This window comes from Macaca mulatta, chromosome 20, assembly GCF_049350105.2.
Source record: "Macaca mulatta isolate MMU2019108-1 chromosome 20, T2T-MMU8v2.0, whole genome shotgun sequence".
Classification (NCBI taxonomy): Eukaryota; Metazoa; Chordata; class Mammalia; order Primates; family Cercopithecidae; genus Macaca; species Macaca mulatta.
In genome coordinates this window covers 3,515,893-3,539,347 of record NC_133425.1, presented here as the reverse complement: position 1 = coordinate 3,539,347, position 23,455 = coordinate 3,515,893, and the positions used below count along the sequence as shown (strand labels likewise).

The window sequence follows — 23,455 nt, the reverse complement described above, 5'->3', positions numbered from 1 at the left end:
AGAAGCACTTTCATTTATAGTGACACACAGTATTCCATCCTGTGAGCTCATCACCACATACTTAACTAAGTCCCTACTGATGGCTAGTTAAGGTCATTTTTTTTTTTTTTTTTTTTTGAGACGGAGTCTCGCTCTGTCCCCTATGCTGGAGTGCAGTGGCACCATCTCGGCTCACTGTAAGCTCCGCCTCCCACAGTGCTGGGATTACAGGCATGAGCCACCGCGCCCCGCCTAAGGTCATTTTTTTTTTCTTTGATTCGGAGGCTAGTTCTGTTGCCCAGGCTAGAGTGCAGTGGCATGATCTCAGCTCACTGCACCCTCCACCTCCCAGGTTCAAGTGATTCTCCTGCCTCAGCCTCCTGAGTAGCTGGGATTACAGGCGTGCAACACCACACCAAGCTATTTTTTTTTTGTATTTTTATTAGAGACGGGGTTTCACCATGTTGGCCAGGCTGGTCTTGAACTCCTGACTTCAGGTAATGCACCCTCCTCAGCCTCCCAAAGTGCTGGGACTATAGACGTGAGCCACCACCTCTGGCCAAGGCCATTTCTGGTTTCATTCTTCGATTCCACAAATATTTATCAAGTGTCCTCTATTTTAATTCATCAACTGTAAGATGACACTGATCATTAGAGGTAATGGTTACTTTGTCTATCACCAAGAAAGAAAACTGCCACAGTTACACTGTGGCATTTTATGATTTAAGATGCATTCTGATTTTTTTTTTTTTTTTTTTTTTGAGACAGAGTCTCACTCTGTTGCCCAGGCTGGAGTGCAGTGGCGCGATCTCGGCTCACTGCAAGCTCTGCTTCCCGGGTTCACGCCATTCTCCTGCCTCAGCCTCCTGAGTAGCTAGGACTACAGGCGCCCGCCACCACGCCCAGCTAATTTTTTTGTATTTTTAGTAGAGATGGGGTTTCACCGTGTTAGCCAGGATGGTCTTGATCTCCGGACCTGGTGATCCACCCGCCTCAGCCTCCCAAAGTGCTGGGATTACAGGCATGAGCCACCGCACCCAGCCAAGATGCATTCTGATTTTAAAATAACTTTACATATGAGAGCTATGTCCCTGAGAACCAGTGGAGTGCAGTGTGTGCCGTACGCCCTTCCGGATGCTGGAAGTGCACTGGGCATGGAGCTGAGGGTGAACGAGTCCCTGCCCCGCAGCTGCGCTGGCGCTGATCCTGCCAAGGCACTGCTTCCACCTTCCCTGGTGCTCTGCCCGCACCACTGTGCCAACTGCATCCATGTAGGCACCAGGCTGTCCTCGAGGGCAGTGTGTGAAGTGTGTGACTGTGTTCTTACCCCATGCACTGAGCTGTTTCTGTGATGGCCACAGAGAAGATGGGAAGAGGCTTCCTTGTACTAGAGGGAGCATGGCGCCTTCAGCTTCTCTTGCTTACAGTCATGAGCTCACGTGGGGCTTGAGCAAAGAAACAGCCCGGTTGGCATGGGGACACAGCTTCCTTTCCATTTTGGCCCCAACATCGCTCTGGACTGGAGCGTTAGATAACTTCTCTCTGTGTGAAATTTCATAGCTGACAAACTCCCTTTCCCCTGTATCGGATCTGAGTTCATCTTCACAAGCCTGTGTGTAACCGTTACACCCACTCACCAGGTTAGGAAACTGAGGCTTAGAACCTTCACAGGGATGAAACAAGTCAGGGCGCTCTGGGGCTGTCCCTGAGCGGCGCCTTCTCCACAGCAGTGTCGCGAAGGCCTGGGACGGAGGGTGCGTGGCTGTGTGCATCTAGTGTGTCTGCTGGTTGTTGCTTTGCTCATCACAAACAGAACAAACTGACAGCTGTCTGCTTCCCTCCCAGCCCTCCTATTGGTGTGGGAAGCCAAGGGCAGTTGCAGGGAAGGAGGAAGAAGACAGTGACCCTGAGAAAGAGCTCAGAAACGAGTACTTTGAAGCTGAGCCAGAGGACCTGGTGGCTGGGATCAAGATCAAGCACCTGTCCAAGGTGCCACCTCCTGTGGGGACAGGGAGGGTCGGGGCTGCTAGGACCATGGGGAAGACTTACCAACATGGCGGGTGAGACCTCATGGCCCGCCATGTACTCCCTCTGAGCCTTGCCACTTCCTGCCCTGAAAGAGGGCAGGAACCCTCCGCTGCCCTCTAACCAGTTCCTCAGGGCACAGACCACATCTCCAACTTCTCAGGAAATGCCAGACTCAGCCATCCAGCAGTGCCTTGGCCTCATGGGCCTCGCAGGGTTGCAGAGACACTGAGGGTGTCTGGGACGTGTTGGGGCTGGGGGAGACCAGAGGGGAGCAGCCAGGAGCAGCATCTGCCCGAAACATCCCTCCCCTCTGCACACTGATGGTGACGCTAGGCTTGGTTCCTTCTGAGACGCTTGGGCAGGGGAGCAGGAGAGGCCTTGGCCATGGGCCTCGGGGCTGTGGGTAGCCCAGGGCAGCCTCTGCCTTTCCTGCAGGTGTTCAGGGTGGGGAACAAGGACAGGGCGGCCGTCAGAGACCTGAACCTGAACCTTTACGAGGGACAGATCACTGTCCTGCTGGGCCACAATGGCGCCGGGAAGACCACCACCCTTTCCATGCTCACAGGTGAGGACTGGACGGCCTCACGTCCCCTGCCACCGGCAGGCCCCCCTTTAACATCATCTCAGCGCAAGCCCCGCCTCATTCCCTCAACGGGGCTTTCGGGCCTTCCCCAACCACAGCAGCAAGAGATGCGCCTCAGCCCCGCAGGCCCAGCGGGACATGCAGGGACTTCCCTCCTTACTGCCTCCGTCCAGGACATGCCGGGGGACACCCAGGGACCCCTGCCCTCCTCACCGCCTCTGTCCAGGACATGCCGGGGGACCCCCAGGGACCCCTGCCCTCCTCACTGCCTCTGTTGGTGGATGCCCGAGCTTGACGGGGTCAGTAAAAACAGGCCACACAGGAGCAGCTCAACCCCATGCTAATTCTGTCACCAAACCCCCCTCTTAGAGCTCTCCCCTGTGCACCACACCCCCTGCTGGCATTTCATTCTGTCTTCCCCAAGCACCAAGGTGTCTGGCAGTGGCACAGGCTGGGACCTGGGGCAGGGACTGATTGTGGTGACTCGTCTGTGTGTGTGTGACGTGGGTTTCTCCTCGCTAACCAGCTGTGCGTCCCGGTGGCAGGACTGTTTCCATGCCGCTTCTTTTTCCCACTGGCCCAGCTGAAGCCCACCCCGGTGGGAGCGGGGTTCCCGGCCCTCTCAAGGGCACGGTCCTCAGAGGAAATTAGGGGAGACAGACAGGGTAGGAGCCATTACCCCAGGTGCTGACGAGCAGGATCTTCATGCTCAATGTGGGGTCTCCTGCTGGGCCCCAGGTCTCTTTCCCCCCACCAGTGGACGGGCATACATCAGCGGGTATGAAATTTCCCAGGATATGGTTCAGATCCGGAAGAGCCTGGGCCTGTGCCCGCAGCACGACATCCTGTTTGACAACTTGACAGTCGCAGAGCACCTTTATTTCTATGCCCAGGTGAGCTGGGGCCAGGGGTGTCCTGGGGTGTTTCCACTGATGTGCTCGAGCTTCCGGGGCAGTCTTCCAAGAAGCTAAACTGGAGGAGGGGAGCCAGAAGGACAGGAGCCAGGGTTCTGAGTGCAGCCACGTCAGAGAGAGGTTCCTCTCACCAGAAACTCTCTGGCCAGGGTCAGCCTTCTGCCAGGAGCCTGCATCTCCCTGCATCCCCTGTCGTTGCAGCTGAAGGGCTTGTCGCGCCAGAAGTGCCCTGAAGAAGTCAAGCAGATGCTGCACATCATCGGCCTGGAGGACAAGTGGAACTCACGGAGCCGCTTCCTGAGCGGGGGCATGAGGCGCAAGCTCTCCATCGGCATCGCCCTCATCGCAGGCTCCAAGGTGCAGCGGTGGGACTGGAGGCAGTGGGCTCCCCTCCTGCGCGACCTGGGCTGGCCCTTCCGCCATGGCCCAGGCACCTTGGCCCTTGACTCCCCAGACAAGGTCATCACCATCTTTGGAGGACTCGAGCTGACTCTGCGAACCCCTTGATGGGCCAGCCTGGGGTGTGGCTCTACCAGCATCATGAGGCTGTGTCTCTGTCTCCAGGTGCTGATACTGGACGAGCCCACCTCGGGCATGGACGCCATCTCCAGGAGGGCCATCTGGGACCTTCTGCAGCGGCAGAAAAGTGACCGCACCATCGTGCTGACCACCCACTTCATGGACGAGGCTGACCTGCTGGGAGACCGCATCGCCATCATGGCCAAGGGGGAGCTGCAGTGCTGCGGGTCCTCACTGTTCCTCAAGCAGAAATATGGTGAGTGGTCGGGCCAGCCCGCAACGGGGTCGGTGTCCTGGCTGCTGTGCTGAGGGAATGGCTGCTACCCACATGAAGGGCCCTGAGATCAGGCAGGGGTGGCCTTTTCTGGACCTCCTGTCTGTTGCCTTTGGGTGGAGAGCCTAACCGGGCAGGGGGGCTTGTGAGAGGGAAGAGGCAGGAAACGGAGCTGAAAGTCTCAATTTGGTTAGGATGTAGTTCAGCCATGACCAGAAAAACAGAGGCCAAGCCCAGTGCCACGGAGCAGCACTGCCCTTGGAGAGGCCGACACACGCACCAACGTGGCAGCTCCCTCATAAGAGCAGCTCACAGCATGGCCAGGGCCAGCGGCTGACGGGATCTGGGCCCAGGCCTCTGACTGTGCAACTGCAGCTTCCCTTTCAAGGTCACCTCCTGGTCCAGCACGGTCCGGGTGTGCCACCGTCCCCCACATTCTGATAGGAGGTGGAGCAAAGACATAGGAGCCCTCTTCCCCTTAGGACACCCCCCAACCCCAAGTGCACATCCCACTTCTGCCCCCTAGTGACTGAGTGGCAACCCAATGTGGTTAGCAGCAGGCTGGAGGAGATGGCCTGGCAGCCACGTGCTCAGCCAAGATACCAGGGTTTTGTTACCAAGAGGGAGGAGAACAGACCTTCGGAGATATGGAACCATCCACCACGGCCTCTGAGAGTTCCACTGGCCACTTCCTGCCCCACTGCCCAGTTGGCAGAGCCACTGCTCTTCCTGGGCCTGGCATCCTTGTCTCTAAAGAGGACATGGGGCTGGGCATGGTGGCTCACCGCCTGTAATCCCAGCACTTTGGGAGGCTAAGGCAGGCAGATCACTTGAGGTCAGGAGTTCAAGAACAGCCTGGCCAACAAGAGACAGCTACATGGCCCTGTGAAGCAAAAGGAAGCCAGGAAGGTAACAAGTAAGGGTCCAGAGAACTTCAGTTTTGTTTCTGGGAATACTGTGCACATTTAAAGTGTAACACATGACTCCAGAACCATGATGATAAGTTTTACACAACACTCAACACCTGTCACTACTGTCTGTACTAAAAATACAAAAAAAACTAGCCAGGTATGGCGGTGCATGCCTGTAATCCCAGCTACATGGGGAGGCTAAGGCAGGAGAATCACTTGAATCAAGGAGGTGGAAGTTAAAGTGAGCCAAGATTGTGTGGCTGCACTCCAGCCTGGGTGACAGAGTGAGACTCTTGTCTCAAAAAAAAAAAAAAGGACATGGAATTCCATCTCCATCTTCTGCACGGTGACGTTGGGGAAGAGGTAAGATGCATCTATGATAGTGCCGTGCAGTGTGGTCCTGCAGCCAGTAGCTCTTGCTCCTGCTGCTGCTGACAGTCCCTTCCTAGAACCGCACCATAACCGTCAGTGTTAACCCCACAAGAGAGAAGCCCTCACACGTGGTCCGTCGCTGCTGCTCATATCCTTCCCTGGTGCTTGTACAGTTAGAGTGAGACCCCACCTTCCAGCAGGTGGCCCTGACAGTGCTCAGCACCCTAGATCCCCAGTAGCTCTTCCCAGCAGGAGCAGGAGGCAAGATCCTCGGGACAGCACGGGGAGCTCCAAGATACATTCATTCTGCTTCAGCTGCCCACCTCCGGTTCTCTGGTCTCCTTCCCACCAGCTTGCCTGGTGTGAGCCCTAGAGATCCCGGGTGGGCATGAAGAGACCTGGGGGATCAGCCAAAGATCTCACACGTGGCCCTGTGTTCCAGGTGCCGGCTATCACATGACGCTGGTGAAGGAGCCACACTGCAACCCCGAAGGCATCTCCCAGTTGGTCCACCACCACGTCCCCAACGCCACGCTGGAGAGCAGCGCTGGGGCTGAGCTGTCTTTCATCCTTCCCAGAGAGAGCACACACAGGTACGCCTCCCAGGGAGGGCACGCACAGGTATATATCCAAGATGGAATCCCCGTGGGCCATGAGGGCTTGGTGCTTAGAGGCACCTGCTCTGCCCCTCTCTGGCCTGGCCAGTCGGCACTCTTAGACCCTCAGCCTGGGCACCATCAGCCCAGACGAATCTGGTTGGCTGGGTCCTAGGTGCCAAGCCTCCTAGCAAGGAGAAACGTAATTAGGACCTGAAAAGGAGAAGCACCTATCTGACTCACCAAACGGGTGCTCAGTGCTTATGCAGGGCTCACACTCCAGCTTCTGTCACCAGGTTCAACACAGGCTGCAGCTGCACTCAGAACTACTCGTGAAACTGAGAGTCTGTATTTGTACACAGGTGGTGAATCTGGTCTCAGTGTCAGAGCTGGAGATGTTAGCACCTGCTCATCACTGTCTCATACACACGGCAGAACCAGCAAGGGGAGGGAAGCCAGTTTTCTATGATAGTATCAGTCTGGATATTATCTGGATAATATCAGTTGGTTGTACTTTTCTCCAGTTTGTTGTTTGTTTGATTTCGTCAGATTTTTTTTTTCCATTTTACATTTGTTTATTCTATTTTATTGTTATTTATTTATTATTTGTTTTGAGATGGAGCCTCACTCTGCTGCCCAGTCCGGAGTGCAGTGGCACGATCTCGGCTCACTGCAACCTCCGCCTGCCAGGTTCAAGCTATTCTCCTGCCTCAGCCTCCCAAGTAGCTTGGGACTACAGGCGTGCGCCACCATGCCCGGCTAATTTTTGTATTTTTAGTAGAGATGGGGTTTCACCATGTTGGCCAGGCTGGTCTCAAACTCCTAACCTCAGGTGATCCACCCACCTCGGCCTCCCAAAGTGCTGAGATCTCAGGCAAGAGTCACCATACCTGGCCACATTCATTTATTTTAAAGACAAGGTCTTGCTCTGTCACCCAGGCTGGAGTGCAGCGGTGCAATCATAACTCACTGCAGCCTTGAATTCCTGGGCTCAAGTGATCTTCCCACCTCAGCCTCCCAAGTAGCTGGGACTACAGGTGTGTATCAACATGTCCGGCTACTTTTTTTATTTCTTTGTAGAGATGGGGTCTTGTTATGTTGCCCAAGCTGGTCTTGAACTCCTGGGTTCAAGTGATCCTTCCGCCTCAGCCTCCCAGAGTTCTGGGATTACAGGCATGAGCCACTGCACCTGGCCTAACTTTTGTACTTAATGTAGCAACATCCTTTCTCTTGTGATTTCTTCTATTAATTTTATTCTTAGAAAGTGTTTCCCAGCTGTGTGCAGTGGCTCATGCCTGTAATCCCAACACTTTGGGAGGCCAAGGCGGATGGATCACGAGCTCAGGAGTTGGAGACTAGCCTGACCAACATGGTGAACCCCTGTCTCTACTAAAAATACAAAAATTAGCCGGGCATGGTGGTGGGAGCCTGTAATCCCAGCTACTCAGGAGGCTGAGGCAGGAGAATGGCATGAACCCAGGAGCAGAGGTTGCGCTGAGCCAAGATCATGCTGCTGCACCCCTGCACTCCAGCCTGGGAAACAGAGCGAGACTCTGTCTCAAAAAAAAAGAAAGAAAACCAGGGAATCAAACCATATGAACCTCACTTTTAGCCAGGCATGAGCAACCATGCCTGTCATTCCAACACTTCCAGAAGCCAAGGCAGAAGGAGAAGGAGACCAGCTTGGGCGACATAGTGAGACCCCATCTCTACAAAAAAATTAAAAATTAGCCACATGGCCGGGCACGGTGGCTCACGCCTGTAATCCCAGCACTTTGGGAGGTCGAGGCGGGTGGATCACAAGGTCAGGAGATCAAGACGATCTTGGCTAACACAGTGAAACCCCGTCTCTACTAAAAATACAAAAAATTAGCCGGGCATGGTGGCAGGCACCTGTAGTCCCAGCTCCTCGGGAGGCTGAGGCAGGAGACGGGTGTGAACCCGGGAGGTGGAGCTTGCAGTGAGCCGAGATCGCGCCACTGCACTCCAGCCCGGGCGACAGAGCGAAACTCCATCTCAAGAAAAAAAAGAGAAAAAAAGGCATTTCAAGGAGTTAACCTCCTGTGGCCCCTCCTCCATTCTACAGGGAGGTGGAGTGGGGGGTGATTCATTTTAGTTTAGTTTAGTTTAGTTTTTGGAGATGGAGTCTTGGTCTGTTTCCCAGGCTAGAGTCCAGTGGTGCGATCTCAGCTCACCACAACCTCTACCTCCCGGGTTCAAGCAATTCTCCTGCCTCATCCTCCCAAGTAGCTGGGATTACAGGCACAAGCCGCCATGACTGGGTAGTGTTTTTTTTGTTTGTTTTGTTTTGTTTTGTTTTTTGTATTTTAGTAGAGACAGTTTCACCATGTTGCTCAGGCTGGTCTCGAACTCCTGAGCTCAGGCAATTCACCCACCTCGGCCTCCCAAGGTGCTAGGATTACAGGTGTGAGCTGCTGCACCTGGCCTCTTTATTTTATTTATTTATTTATTTATTATTTATTTTGAGACAGAGTTTCACTCTGCCACCCAGGCTGGAGTGCAGTGGCACAATCTCAGCTCACTGCAGCCTCCACCACCTGGGTTCAAGTGATTGTCCTGCCTCTGCCTTCTGAGTAGCTGGGACTACAGGCACCTGCCACCACATATGACTAGTTTTTTATGTTTTTAATAGAGACAGGTTTCACCATGTTGACTAGGCTGGTATCGAATTCATGGTCACCTCAGGTGGTCTGCCCGCCTTGGCGTCCCAAAGTGCTGGGGTTACAGGCGTGAGCCACTGTGCCCGGCCGAGGGGGTGATGCTTTAGGAACAAATTATCTAGAAAGTCACTGAGAAGTGACTCATCATGCTGGGTCTGTTTTTCAGGTTTGAAGGTCTCTTTGCTAAACTGGAGAAGAAGCAGAAAGAGCTGGGCATTGCCAGCTTTGGGGCATCCATCACCACCATGGAGGAAGTCTTCCTTCGGTCAGTAAATGTGTGTTTCCGTCCACCTAGGACTGGGCTCAGTGCTGCAGAGGATTTTCTTTTTTTTCTTTTCTTTCTTTCTTTTTTTTTTTTTTTTTTTTTGAGATAGAGTCACACTCTGTTGCCCAGGCTCGAGTGCAATGGTGCGATCTCGGCTCACTGCAACCTCCGCCTCCTGGGTTCAAGAGATTCTCCTGCCTCAGTCTCCTGAGTAGCTGGGATTACAGGCATGCACCACTACACCCCGCGAATTTTGTGTTTTTAGTAGAGATGGGTTTTCTCCATGTTGGTCAGGCTGGTCTCAAACTCCTGACCTCAAGTAGTCCGCCCGCCTCAGCCTCCCAAAGTGCTGAGATTACAGGCATGAGTCACTGCGCCCGGCCGAGGACTTTTTTAAAAAGTGCAGTGATAAACAGTCACCTCGGTTATGATCCCGAATGCCCACGTGAGGCTGGAGGAACAGCCCAGGATGGGGCAGGGCGGTGGCTGCCGTCAGAGCCCCAAGTGCAGACTGTGACTGTCAGCAGCACTAGTGTTCGTGGGAAACAGCAGCACACGTGAGGGGTCTGCATGGCCCTGGGGTCCCTTCCAGACCCACCATCTAGCACACGGTGTCAGAGGCGTGCCCAGCTTTTCTTGGGCTTAGATCATCCTTGGGGGATACCTGTGTCCTTAATGAAGATGGGAACTATCTCATCCAGACTCTCAGAACTGCACGGGGGCTGGGCGCGGTGGCTCACGCCTGTCATCCCAGCACTTTGGGAGGCCGAGGCAGGTGATCGCTTGAGCCCAGGAGTTTGAGACCAGCCTGGTCAACATGGTGAAACCCCATCTCTCTCTCTCTTTTTTTTTTTTGAGACAGTGTCTCGCTCTGTCGCCCAGGCTGGAGTGCAGTGGAGCAATCTCAGCTCACTGCAACCTCCACCTCCCAGATTCAAGCGATTCTCCTGCCTCAGCCTCAATAGCTGGGACTGCAGGCACATGTCATTACGCCCGGCTAGTTTTTTTGTATTTTTAGCAGAGATGGGGTTTTGCCACACTAGTCTGGAACTCCCTACCTCAGGTGACCCTCCTGAGGATCCGTGCTGGGATTATAGGCATGAGCCACCATGCCCAGCCACCATCTCTACTAAAACTACAAAAATTAGCCAGGCGTGGTGGCACACACCTGTAATCTCAGCTACTTGGGAGGCTGAGGCAGGAGAATCAATTGAACCTGAGAAGTGGAGGTTGCAGTGAACTGAGATTGTACCACTGCACTCCAGCCTGGGGGACAGAGCAAAACCCTGTGTCAAAATGAAAAGAAAAAAACGTGAGATAGGTTTTCCTCCTTGGGTAGCCCACAACCTAGAGGAGGCGACAGAATAGGTGATCATACATGTAGGACATGGTGGTGCATGCTCTGGGGACATCTGTCCAGGGGACCACATGTCCAGCAACAGACCCAGGGAAACCAGGCCAGGCGAGGCGGCAGAGGGAAGGACGGACTGCCCACTGACCTGTATCCCGCACAGGACCGAGCACTTACTGACTTTCCACGAATCCTGGTTGAAGGAAGGAAGCGTGAACATAGGAAAAAGAAACCACGGGCTGGCCTGGAGTCAGCCAGCTCCGACTCCAGTCAGTCAGCCCTCTCTCCAGTGAGGGAGAAGGGCTCTGGCAAGGGCCACAGGAGCGGGTACCTAGGCCTCACAGCGGCCTGCACGCAGGAGCAGGAAGCGGGCGGGCAGGGCTCACACAGCTCCAAGGGTGGCCTGATGAGGTTGCTTAGCCAGCTGGGGGATGCCTCCTGCCTGCTGCAGCCTCAGTGGTGTTTCCTAATTGGTGGGGAGTTCTAGGAAGGGGTGTGTGTGTGTGTGTGTGTGTGTGTGTGTGACGTAATTCACATAATATTAAAAAATCACCTCCTTTGCCAGGCGTGGTGGTTCATGCCTGTAATCCCAGCACTTTGAGAGGCCAAGGTGGGTGGATCACTTGAGGTCAGGAGTTCGAGACCAGCCAGGCCAACATGGTGAAACCCTCTCTCTACTAAAAATACGAAAATTAGCTGTGCATGGTGGCCAGAGACACTGATGAGTGAGGGAATGCATAGGCAGGTGCATGAGCAAGCCAAGGACTGCGGTGACACTGCTCCCCTCAGTGCCTCTCAACACAGCCCCTCCCTCCACCCGCCCCGGGAGCTGGGTCCTGACGGGTCCGCGTGTGTGTCGGCACAGGGTTGGGAAGCTGGTAGACAGCAGCATGGACATCCAGGCCATCCAGCTGCCTGCCCTGCAGTACCAGCACGAGAGGCGCGCCAGCGACTGGGCTGTGGACAGCAGCCTCTGTGGGGCCATGGACCCCTCCGACGGCATTGGAGCCCTCATCGAAGAGGAGCATACCGCTGTCAAGCTCAACACTGGGGTGAGTGCCCAGGCGCGTGGGCAGGCAGCGGGGGAAGGGCGAACAGCCCCCAAACACCTCATGTGAGCCGATGCAGAGGAGAGGCTGTGAGGGCGGAAACAGGGTCTGAGAGAGTCAGCGCACCGGGCAGAGGGCAGGCAGAGGGCGGGCAGCGGCTCACACTGCATGGGTCAGCAGGGAGAAGCGTCTGAATGGAGCAACTGGAATTTCTCATGCTCTACCTCAGGCCCAGCGCCCTGCTCAACAGGAACTTGCCGGGTGCCCAGCTCTGTGTTGAGGAGGCTTTCCAGCAGCCAACGACGGGGAGGGGGGTTGCTGCACCTGGTTCACAGATGGGAAACCAAGGCCTGGGCCAAAGTCAAATGTGACAGAGTGACAGAGCTCAGTCTGATCCCTGGTCAGCCTGATCTCAAAGCCCTGACACTCTCTGCCTTGGAGGACCAGGAAGGGAAGAAGCTGGAGAACAAGGCAGTCAGGCTGGTGGGGAGGCTCAGCCATTTGTTTCCTGTGACCTGCATGGTGGTGTCTCCTTGAGGCAGGGGGAGGGCAGGGGATGGCAGCTGGTCCTCTACTGTCCTGAGACAATGAAACTGTATCTGGGCCGGATGTGGTGGCTCACGCCTCTAATCACAGCACATTGGGAGGCCAAGGCAGGCAGATCACTTGAGGTCAGTAGTTCAAGACCAGCCTAGGCCAACATGACAAAACCCCGTCTCTACTAAAACTACAAAAATTAGTTGGGCATGGTGGTGGGCGCCTGTAATCCCAGCTACTTGGGAGGCTGAGGCAGGAGAATCGCTTGAACCCAGGAGGCGGAGGTTGCAGTGAGCTGAGATCACACCACTGCACTCCACCACAGGGGACAGAGTGACCCTGTCTCAAGAAAATAAAATAAATAGTGTCCACCTTGCCTCCATGGCCACTGTGAGGCTCCCAGTACCAATGTGCACGGCCCCATGGAGACCTGCAGAGTATGCACAGGCGAGCCTGCCACGTGGTGCACTGAGCTCCCCCCACAGCCATTTCAATGCTCCGGGAGTCTCCAGTGCAACCTCAGCTCCAGGCCCCCAGGCTGGCATCACACAGGACAGCACCTGCCGCAGGTGGGTGGGGGTCAGGCACTGGCCCCCAAGCAGTGCTGTTGTCACCTGCGTCCCCCTCTGCCGCAGCTCACCCTGCACTGCCAGCAGTTCTGGGCCATGTTCCTGAAGAAGGCCGCATACAGCTGGCGCGAGTGGAAAATGGTGGCGGCACAGATCCTAGTGCCTCTGACCTGTGTCACCCTGGCCCTCCTGGCCATCAACTACTCCTCGGAGCTCTTCGATGACCCCATGCTGAGGCTGACCTTGGGCGAGTACGGCAGAACCGTCGTGCCCTTCTCGGTTCCTGGGACCTCCCAGCTGGGTCAGCAGCTGTCAGAGCATCTGAAAGACGCACTGCAGGCCGAGGGACAGGAGCCCCGCGAGGTGCTCGGTAAGGGGCATCCCAGGGGCGAGATGGGATCGGGGGCCGGTCGTGCGGCCAGAGTTCACCTTCCAGACTGCAGCAGGGTCGACATCTGGGGAGGATGGTTCTTGGCTGTTCTGAATGTGCTGAGGGAAGTTCAGCAGCATCCCTGACCTTGCCCCACCCCATCGTGACCATCAAACATGCCTGGAAACATTGCCGATGTCCCCTGGGTGGCAGATCATGGCACTGAGTCACTGGGGGTGCCAGAGACACTGGCATACTGGGGCCGGGCTTTGTCAGGCATCTCCTTACTGAAGCTGTCTTTCAGCATCATTCACGGGCAAAATGCAGAAACATAGTGACTTCAAGTTACCTTTGCTGTGTGACGATGCTGGCGACAGTGCGCCTTCGTGTGACAGGGTGTTTTCTTCCATCATCTTAAAACCCACAATTCTTGACCAGGCTCAGTGGCTGACACCTGTCATCCCAGCACTTTGGGAGGCCGAGGCAGGTAGATCACTTGAGGTCAGGAGTTCCAGACCAGCCTGGTCAACATGGCAAAACTCTGCTCTACTAAACATAAAAAATTAGCTAGGCGTGGTGGTGGGCACCCGTAATCCCAGCTACTCTGGAGGCTGAGGCGGGAGAATTGCTTGAACCCGGGTCGTGGAGCCTGCAGTGAGCCAAGATCACGCCACTGCACTCCAGCCTGGGCGACAGAGCAAGACTGTCTCGAAAGAAAAAAAAAAAAAAAGAGTCTTGGTAGTCACAGTTGGATACTGCCCCAGGCTCAGAACAGGGACCATGCTCTGGTTAATGGAACCTACTGGAAGGTTTTCTTATTTTGCAGCTGCCTTCCTGGCTCCTGACCAGCATTCACAGTTCCACGTACTGAATGATGACAAAACCCTGGCAGAAATTAGGCTCTCCTTAGGAGGAGAGTGACAGGGCGGGCAGCTCAGAGGATGCTGGCACCACTGCATTGGGTCCCTGATTAGCCATGCTCAGATGGCAGCGGGTGCCCAGGTGTCACCTCCTCCTGTGTCCTCTGACTCTGCCATTGCTCCCCAGGTGACCTGGAGGAGTTCTTGATCTTCAGGGCCTCTGTGGAGGGGGGCGGCTTTAATGAGCGGTGCCTTGTGGCAGCGTCCTTCAGAGACGTGGGAGAACGCACGGTCGTTACTGCCTTGTTCAACAACCAGGCGTACCACTCCCCAGCCACTGCCCTGGCCGTCGTGGACAACCTTCTGTTCAAGCTGCTCTGTGGGCCTCACGCCTCCATCGTGGTCTCCAACTTCCCCCAGCCCCGGAGCGCCCTGCAGGCTGCCAAGGACCAGTTCAATGAGTATGTGTGCTGCCCGTCCCCGTCCACCCTGGCCGGGGACCCCAGGACTGACTGCCCTGGGCACTGCCACAGGCCTATAGATAGAGCATTGTGTCTACTCTCCCAAAGCCCCTGGGTCTGGTAGGAAACCCCTCCCACATCCTTCTCCACCATCCACAGCCCCCACTCCCTGTGACAGCAGATCAGCTGTGGGCCATCCCATGCGCTGCAGTCCTGACGGGGACCTATGAAGGCTCGGCAGGCAGCCCTGCCTTCTCCTAAATCTACCTGGCTCCTGCCAGCCACTGTCCTCACTCCACACTGCTCTCTCCAACAGTGTGACCCACTGGGCACATAAGCTGAGGTGATGGAGGGTGAGCAGAGCAGGACTTGGCAAGAACTGCCGTCCCTGCCCCTCAGATGGCCACATATCAGGAGCCTGCCATGCCATTGTGTGGGCAGGGCTACCCCCATCCCAGCCACAGAGCCCCAGAGCTCCGGGGACCACCCAGAGGAGGCCAAAAATTCTGTTAATTTCAGGATAGCCACTCCTCCTCAGGGCAGTGTCGTCTCCACCCACATTCCAGGCTAGGCCTAGGCCTGGCGATGGCTGCATCCCAGCTTCTAGCTCCATCCCTGCCCCGAGAGCAGAAAAGCAGCAGCCCTCGATCTGCTCTCCTTGCTGTCAACTCAGGATCCTAGAATAATGCGCAGAGGCCCGGAGAGGCTTTCCCTTTGCCACACTCCAGGGGGATGCAGCGGGGTTCAGGACCTCCACACCTGGGCAGGGTCGCCCACAGCCATGGGGCTGAGAGCTGGGCAGGGGGCGGGTGATGAGGAGAGTGACACTGCCATCATCACATCAGCATAGGAGGTCCAGAGGAGCCGTTCTCCGGTGGGGGCAGATGTTCCTGGTATGGAACCGTGGTGCTCGTGCTCTCCCATAAGCCCCTTTATTGGTTGGGCCGCTGCCCTGCATGCCTTGGGCAGTCATAACTGAAAACCCGACCTTTCCTGCCACTCAGGCATGCTGTGCTCCATCCCTGACCTTCCCTGTCCCCCGCAGGGGCCGGAAGGGATTCGACATTGCCCTCAACCTGCTCTTCGCCATGGCATTCTTGGCCAGCACGTTCTCCATCCTGGCGGTCAGCGAGAGGGCCGTGCAGGCCAAGCACGTGCAGTTTGTGAGCGGAGTCCACGTGGCCACTTTCTGGCTCTCTGCTTTGCTGTGGGACCTTATCTCCTTCCTCATCCCCAGTCTGCTGCTGCTGGTGAGCGCCGGAGGGTGCTGGGTCCGTTCCCCTGTAGACCACAGGGGGTTTGCCCTGGGACCCCCTTGCAGAACCACAACCAGCTGGGCAGCCTAGGCCAGCAGCTCAGCCCAACTCAGGGAGCACGGCTGGAATCCCCTGGCGGCTGCCACCTCGCCTCCTCCCTGCACCCTCAGCCTTTGCCCTCTATACATGGGCAGCGCCCACAGCAGCCACCCTGGTTACAGCTCTCAGTGCAAGGGGACAAGGGGAAACTGGGACAGAGAGGGCCTGGGGCTGAAAGCCACTGCGGGGGCCAGACATGGCCTGTGGGGCTGATGGGCATGGGCCAGCTGACCAGGAGGGGTCTGAGGACCTCCAAATGCTCCTCTCACCCTTTCCCCACCCGTGAGCTGCTCTCAGCTTGGCGTGCGTGGCAGTGCCTCCCTGTGCTGCCGCAGGTGGTGTTCAAGGCCTTCGACGTGCGTGCCTTCACGCGGGACGGCCACGTGGCCGACACCCTGCTGCTGCTCCTGCTCTACGGCTGGGCCATCATCCCCCTCATGTACCTGATGAACTTCTTCTTCTCGGGGGCGGCCACCGCCTACACGAGGCTGACCATCTTCAACATCCTGTCGGGCATCGCCACCTTCCTGATGGTCACCATCATGCGCATCCCAGGTGGGCGCCTGGAGACCACCCCCAGCCCCCATGGCCATCCATGGAGCCGCTCCGCCCAGACAGGGAGGCACCCGCCACAGCCAAGGCAGGACTCAGGCAATGGGCCTAGCTCATGCTCACCAGCCCCTCTGCCCCAGCTGGCCCTGCCCGGCTAGCTATGACTGGTGGGCAGGCGTCTGCGGTGTCCTTGCCCTGTGCAGAGCCGGCAGGGGCGTCCCTGGGAGGTGCCCCTTCACTCCACACAGCACGGACAAGGCCCTGTGCCCGCCCTGACCAGGCCTGTCCTAGAGGTGGGTGTGGTGTGCCCTCCAGCACAGACTGATCTTACCTCCCCAATGCAGCTGTAAAACTGGAAGAACTTTCCAAAACCCTGGATCACGTGTTCCTGGTGCTGCCCAACCACTGTCTGGGGATGGCAGTCAGCAGCTTCTATGAGAACTATGAGACGCGGAGGTACTGCACCTCCTCTGAAGTCGCCGCCCACTACTGCAAGAAATATAGTGAGTGTCCCAGCCCCGACCCTGGGCAGCACCCCCGCGTCCTCAGGACGTGGCCACTGAAGAGGGGCCTTCCAAGGCAGGGGCTCCTCTGCGTCTGAGTGGCCTGGGGCTGGTGCGTTCCTCTGTACTGCCTCGCCCCGCCTCCCACAGTAGCCCCCTCGTGCCTGCTCGCTCCCAGGCCCTGTATCTGAGCTCCCATTTTCCCACCTGCCTCAGTGTCTGGGCATCTGTAACAAGGAACCACAGACCAGCACTTAGCACCAGCAGTGAATCCCCCACGGCTCGGGGGAGGACCCTTCCTGCCTCTCCCAGCCTCTGGTGGCTGCACGCATCCTGGGCTCCTGGCCGCACCCCCTCACCACCACCGCCTCCATCCTCGCATGACGGCTCCTGTCTCCTGTCTCAAATCTCCTTCTGCCTTTCTCTTATAAGGACACTTGCTGTTGGGTTTAAGGCCCACGCTGATCCAGTGTCTCACCTTAAGGTCCTTACTAATCACATATTCAAAGACCCTGTTTCTAAGCAAGATCGCAACCCCAGGTCTAGGGGGACAGAACTTGGACCTGTCCTGTGGGGCCCCCTCAGCCTCCCACATACCCCTCTGTGCTTGTAACGGTCTCCGTCCTGGCCAGGAGGCAGCCCAGGGTTCCCACAGAGCCTGTGCCTCTCAGGCAAGCTGTCACTGCCCTGGGCCTGCCACGTCGCTCATGGGACTGCATTGGATTGTTACGTGCCTGGCCTCTCTGAGCTGTGGTGCCTCAAGAGGCAGCCGTGACCTACTGGCCTTCACATCTCCCCATGGAGGAGACACTGTTACAGGCGCCTTGAGCAGCCTGGGGAGGGGAGTGGAGGCCGGGAACCTGGGAGGGGAGGAGGGCGCCCCAGGCCTCGGGACACAGTGACTCCCTCGCCCCACAGACATCCAGTACCAGGAGAACTTCTATGCCTGGAGCGCCCCGGGGGTCGGCAGGTTCGTGGCCTCCATGGCTGCCTCAGGGTGCGCCTACCTCATCCTGCTCTTCCTCATCGAGAACAACCTGCTGCAGAGGCTCAGGGGCATCCTTTGCGCCTTCCGGAGGAGGTGGACACTGGTGAGCGGCGCTGGGAGCCCAGGACACTGGTGGGATGCTCCCCAGGCCTCTGCTTGGGCCCAGCACAACCCGGGGCGGCTTCCACCTCCTTCTCCACCAAGCAGCTCCTGCACCAGATGGCCTCCCACTACATGGCCTCAGCACCAGCCAGCAGTTACAGCCAGGGTAGGGCACAGCCCTTGCCACTCACGAGGGCTGTCGAGTTCTGAGCCCCTGCCAGAGAGTCAGCCTGGGGACCCAGGGCCGTCCTGCTGAGCAGAGGTGGTGCCCAGGGACACCCAGTGCCAGAGGAGGGGTCATGGGGCTGAGGGTGCTCCACGTGTTTACTGAAAACGTCCGTTACTTCAGGTCTCCATCCCCTCCCTCAAACAAACACAAGCAAATGTGTTGACATTGCATTGCACATACAGCTTAGCCGAGGGGGAATTCACTTCTTTAAAATAGTCAGACTTCTCTAAAAAAGGAACTGTCTCCATGTGTTAAAATCTTTGGCGAGGCATGGTGACTCACACCTGTAATCCCAGCACTTTAGAAAGCAGAGGTAGGTAGATCACCTGAAACCAAGAGTTCAAGACCAGTGTGGGCAACATAGTGAGACCCTCTCTCTTCTAAAAAGTTTTTAAAATTAGCCGGGCATGATGGTACACACCTGTAATCCCAGCTACTAGGGAGGCTGAGACAGGAGGCTTAAGCCTGGGAGGTCTGGGCTGCAGTGAGCTATGACTGTACCACTGAATTCCAGCCTGGGTGACAAAGCAAGACTCCCATCTCTAAATCTGAAAACAAAAATCTTACTTTAAGGCTAAGCATGGTGGCTCATGCCTGTAATCCCAGCACTTTGGGAGGCTGAGGTGGACAGATCACCAAAGGTCAGGAGTTCTAGACCAGCCTGGCCAACACAATGAAACTCCATGTCTACTAAAAACACAAAAATTAGCTGGACGTGGTGGTGCACGCCTATAATCCCAGCTACTCAGGAGACTGAAGCAGGAGAATCACTTGAACCCAGGAGGCGGAGTTTGCAGTGAGCTAAGATCACGCCACGGCACTCCAGCCTGGGCAACAGAGTGAGAGAGACTCTGTCTCAAAAAAAAAAAAAAAAAATTAAAATTGTTTTAAAATCTTATTTTATATTCCCCAGCAGAGATTTATGATTTTTCTCCATGAGTCCCACACAGTTCTTTTTCCTCAGATAGTTTATGTCTCCTGGATGCTAGTTCAGCCCCGTAAGACCGCTGTGTCTTCTGGAAAAAGGTCTGAGTCGCACCTGTGGGGCCTAGGATTGGGACAAAGGCCTTAGTCCCACCAGACCTCCCACATCCACCCCCGCCCCTCCCTTCTCCACGGGAGCCACCCTGCGTCTGGGTTCATGCACGCGGTCTCTGTCCTGGTCAATCAGACAGAATTATACACCCGGATGCCTGTGCTTCCTGAGGACCAAGATGTGGCGGATGAGAGGACCCGCATCCTGGCCCCCAGTCCAGACTCCCTGCTCCACACACCTCTGATTATCAAGGAACTCTCCAAGGTACCCTTACAATTTGGGGTGGAGTCCTTCCTGCCAGCCGGCTACCTGGCTGTCCCCAGGGTCCAACCCTGTCCCTGGAAGCTTGCGGCGCTGAGGCTCAGGCTGCTCTGCTTTGCGTCCAGGCCTCTGCATTCCATGTTTTCCGTCGGGTGCCTGCAGGTGTACGAGCAGCGGGTGCCCCTCCTGGCCGTGGACAGGATCTCCCTTGCGGTGCAGAAAGGGGAGTGCTTTGGCCTGCTGGGCTTCAATGGAGCCGGGAAGACCACAACTTTCAAAATGCTGACTGGGGAGGAGAGCCTCACTTCTGGGGATGCCTTTGTTGGGGGTCACAGAATCAGCTCTGATGTCGGAAAGGTGGGTGCAGCCAGGAGGTTCCAAAGGGGTGAGGCAGGCATGGCTGGAGGGGGCACCCTGGAGGCAGGGACGGAGGGATGCTGTCTGCAAACAGCTGCTGCATCTGTGGCTTGAAATGGGCCCAGCACGTGCCTCTGGACAGCGAGACAAGGTAATGAGCTAAAGCTAAGCTTCGCCAGAACTAGCAGGCGATGGGAGGGGAGAGAGATGGGTGCCAACATCGATGAGCCTGGACAGGTGTATTCAGCACTGACAGCCACCTCTGCGCAGAGGCCATTCTGTGTCCAGGCAGCTCAGGTGTGGGTTTAGAGGCCTTGATGGGTGAAGGGACGGAAGGCCCTGGGCCCACCAACAGTTTTCCCATGTTGAGCTGAACCCCACCAGCTCCCCCGCAGAAGGACCAGAGGCAGCCCTCCTGCACCTCTGCCTGGGTCCTGCATGGGAAGTCGAGCTTGCCGAGCAGAGCAGGGGAAATGGAAGGCAGGGCCTGGGCCTGAGAAGTGGCCGCGGAGTCCTCTCCTGAGCTCACGCCAGGGGAGCCTGGACAGCAGAGGCCCTGGGCCAGAGTACGTGCAGGCCCTCTCGGGAGGAAAGCCTCATCCTAGGCTGTAGACTTCCCCATAGAGTGTTCCAGGGCTTACAGGCAATGCACAGCAAACAGAGGAGACAGTACCATGACTGGAAGCCACAGACACAGGCCCCATGGGGGGACAAGCACATAGGCGTTAGATCTGCATCGTCAGGCCAGATTATAAAAGATTATAAACTCACTGTGTCTACAGAAATAAATGATGCAATTGAAAGTCTATGCAGGGGAGAGAAAACCGTATATGATCTAGCAATGAAGGAGAGGGTAAGAAGTCCCCAGTACATGTCATCTGAGTTCCAGAAGGAAAGGAAAAGAGAGAGTGGCAGGGGGTAGTAGCCAAAAAGGTATCGGCTAAGATTTTTCCCAAACTGATTAAAAACATTCTGGGCTGGGAGCGTGGCTTATGCCTGTAATCCCAACTTTGGGAGGCCAAGGCAGGCAGATCACTTAAGGTCTAGAGTTCAAGACCAGCCCGGCCAACATGGCAAAATGCTGTCTCTACTAGAGAAAAATACAAAAATGAGCAGGGTGTGGTGGCAGGTGCCTATAATCCTCGCTACTCGGGAGCTTAAGGCATGAGAATCACTTGAGCCTGGGAGACAGAGGTTGCAGTGAGCCAAGATCACGCCACCGCACTCCATCCTCGGCGACAGAGTGAGACTGTCTCAAAAAAAAAAAGATTTTGGAAACTTGAGAACCCCAAAGAAGGAAGGTAAAGAAAAAGAAATCCAGTATCTAGAATCCACAGAACCCAGGCACTCCTGCTCCCAACCAGCTGCCGAAGGTAGCTAGGCAGATGGCAGCAGGCACGTCCTATTTCTTCTGGACATGGTCACTTGCACAGAGAACAGCTGCTGCACCATCTGACCAAGCAGTGCTCACCCCAAAGGTGGTGCCCATAAATCTTTCTTCTTAGAGGGAGAAGAAAGAGTCCTAGCACATTAGACGTCCCAGGCGTGAACGAGTGGGTGGCCAGCCCTGAGTCTGCCTCTATGTAAAGGCCATTCTTGTGCCACCTAATCCCATGGCTGCCTGTCCTGGACCAGGCTCTGAGAGCAGCTCTGGAAGCCTCCCTACACCAGCCACATCCTTCCTGTGTCCCTGTTCCAAGAGCTTCCACTGTGGGCAGCCACCGGGGCCTGTGCACAGCTCCAGCGTCCCCCGTGTACACACACTGGCAGGGACCACAGACAGATGCAGGGATGGGCACCTCAAGGGTAGTCCCTGTGACCCTCTGGAGGAAGGAGGCTTCCCTCCAACCCACCTCCCTCCCCGGCTATGCTCTGACCCCAGGTGCGGCAGCGGATCGGCTACTGCCCACAGTTTGATGCCTTGCTGGACCACATGACTGGCCGGGAGATGCTGGTCATGTACGCTCGGCTCCGGGGCATCCCTGAGCGCCACATTGGGGCCTGCGTGGAGAACACTCTGCGGGGCCTGCTGCTGGAGCCACACGCCAACAAGCTGGTCAGGACGTACAGGTGCACCTCCCAAGCCCGGCCCCTGCAACCAGAAGAGCCCTGGCCCTTCCCAGACTGGAGTCAGAATCAGGGTCCCTATAGCATAGAGCTGGGAGTGACTGCTCAGGTCAGCAGCCAGAGCTCCCACTTGTGGCTCCAGGATGGAGCTGGGATTTGGTTGTGTGACCCAGGTAGCTCCAGGTAGGAGAGGGACTGCCCTGACAGTGCCTGCCACCTAGGGACAAAGCCAGCAGCGAGAGATGCCAGGGCCACTGTGTTCCTGTGTAGGTGGTCCCCCTTAGGTGCGGGCACATGTGTTCCTGTGTAGGTGCGTGCACTGGGCCTCTGGGAACAGCCTTCTCTGGGGCCTCTAGCTCTATGTGGTGGGCTCTCCAGGTGCACACACAGCTCCTTCCTCTTCACCAGGGCTGTTCTGCAGTTGCTGGGTGTGGGCCTCTGCTGGGACATGGGCCTCCACTGGGACACGGGAGCCAATGCTTAACTCTCAGCCTTATTCCCCCACCCGGCACCCTCCTGCCCCTAGTGGTGGTAACAAGCGGAAGCTGAGCACTGGCATCGCCCTAATCGGAGAGCCTGCTGTCATCTTCCTGGACGAGCCGTCCACTGGCATGGACCCCGTGGCCCGGCGCCTGCTTTGGGACACCGTGGCACGAGCCCGAGAGTCTGGCAAGGCCATCGTCATCACCTCCCACAGGTAGAGCCTGGGTCCGTGGGTCACTGGAAGTTTCAGCACCGGGTGGGCCGTGGAGGAGCCAGGTGACCAGGAGACGCATGAGCATCTGGTGCAGTGTCTGCACGTATCAGGAACTGCCTGATTGGGGGACCAACGCTTTCCTGTCTGCACAAGCCTTTGGCACCCCCAGCCCTGTCTGAGGCCCCGTCCTCTCCCCAGCATGGAGGAGTGTGAGGCCCTGTGCACCCGGCTGGCCATCATGGTGCAGGGGCAGTTCAAGTGCCTGGGCAGCCCCCAGCACCTCAAGAGCAAGTTTGGCAGCGGCTACTCCCTGCGGGCCAAGGTGCACAGCGAAGGGCAGCAGGAGGCGCTGGAGGATTTCAAGGCCTTTGTGGACCTGACCTTTCCAGGTGTGTGCTGGCCCCGGCAGCCCCCACTGGGTGGGCCCTGGGCCCCTGCCTAGGCCTCTCCCATCTGCTGTATGGAGCGTCTGTGCCTCGCTCCTGCCAAGTCCCATCTCCCCAGTCCCTGGGACAAGGACTCCAGTGCTGAGCACCCAAGCACTCTCCGATCCTCCAGCCCGGCCCTCACAGCAACACCGTCTCTCCTTTGCGTAGGCAGCATCCTGGAAGACGAGCACCAAGGCATGGTCCATTACCACCTGCCAGGCCGCGACCTCAGCTGGGCGAAGGTAAGGCAGTCCCAGGGGCCCCACTGGGCATTCATGGGGCTGGGGGAGGTCCCTCCAGGGGTCTCTCCCTCTGTGTGACTGCAGACTCTTTCCACAGAGGAGTCAGTTTCCATTTCTCCCCTAACACTCACACTGATACGTGCTGGTCTGGGGGTTTTATATCCAAAATATCAGTGGTAAAAGGAATTCAGTGTGCAGTAGGAAAAGGGCCAGGGATGGTGGCTCACACCATAATCTCAGCACTTTGGGAGGCTGAGGCGGGAGGATTGCTTAAGCCTGGGAGTTCTAGACCAGCCTGGGCAACACAGACCCCGTCTCT

The 23,455-nt window shown here is 56.7% G+C and overlaps 1 protein-coding gene across 9 annotated transcripts in view; it reads left to right on the top strand.

Annotated features, from left to right (window-relative positions):
- The window catches only part of ABCA3 (ATP binding cassette subfamily A member 3), a 60,043-nt gene that overhangs the window by 34,870 nt on the left and 1,718 nt on the right, over positions 1–23,455 (top strand). For 7 of the 9 annotated variants that reach the window (XM_077985041.1, XM_077985035.1, XM_077985040.1 and 4 more), the window contains 20 exons: positions 1,825–1,968; positions 2,443–2,572; positions 3,329–3,483; positions 3,706–3,861; positions 4,069–4,279; positions 6,023–6,173; positions 9,024–9,122; positions 11,339–11,525; positions 12,695–12,998; positions 14,046–14,319; positions 15,365–15,569; positions 16,010–16,229; positions 16,571–16,729; positions 17,648–17,820; positions 19,220–19,348; positions 19,508–19,702; positions 21,585–21,772; positions 22,296–22,466; positions 22,665–22,855; positions 23,063–23,136. In XM_077985041.1, the coding sequence (XP_077841167.1) occupies positions 1,825–1,968; positions 2,443–2,572; positions 3,329–3,483; positions 3,706–3,861; positions 4,069–4,279; positions 6,023–6,173; positions 9,024–9,122; positions 11,339–11,525; positions 12,695–12,998; positions 14,046–14,319; positions 15,365–15,569; positions 16,010–16,229; positions 16,571–16,729; positions 17,648–17,820; positions 19,220–19,348; positions 19,508–19,702; positions 21,585–21,772; positions 22,296–22,466; positions 22,665–22,855; positions 23,063–23,136 (3,516 nt within the window). Of the gene's footprint in view, positions 1–1,824; positions 1,969–2,442; positions 2,573–3,328; positions 3,484–3,705; positions 3,862–4,068; positions 4,280–6,022; positions 6,174–9,023; positions 9,123–11,338; positions 11,526–12,694; positions 12,999–14,045; positions 14,320–15,364; positions 15,570–16,009; positions 16,230–16,570; positions 16,730–17,647; positions 17,821–19,219; positions 19,349–19,507; positions 19,703–21,584; positions 21,832–22,260; positions 22,467–22,664; positions 22,856–23,062; positions 23,137–23,455 lie in introns of all 9 variants that reach the window. The other 2 variants (XR_013411320.1, XM_077985038.1) reach the window with 2 other exon arrangements.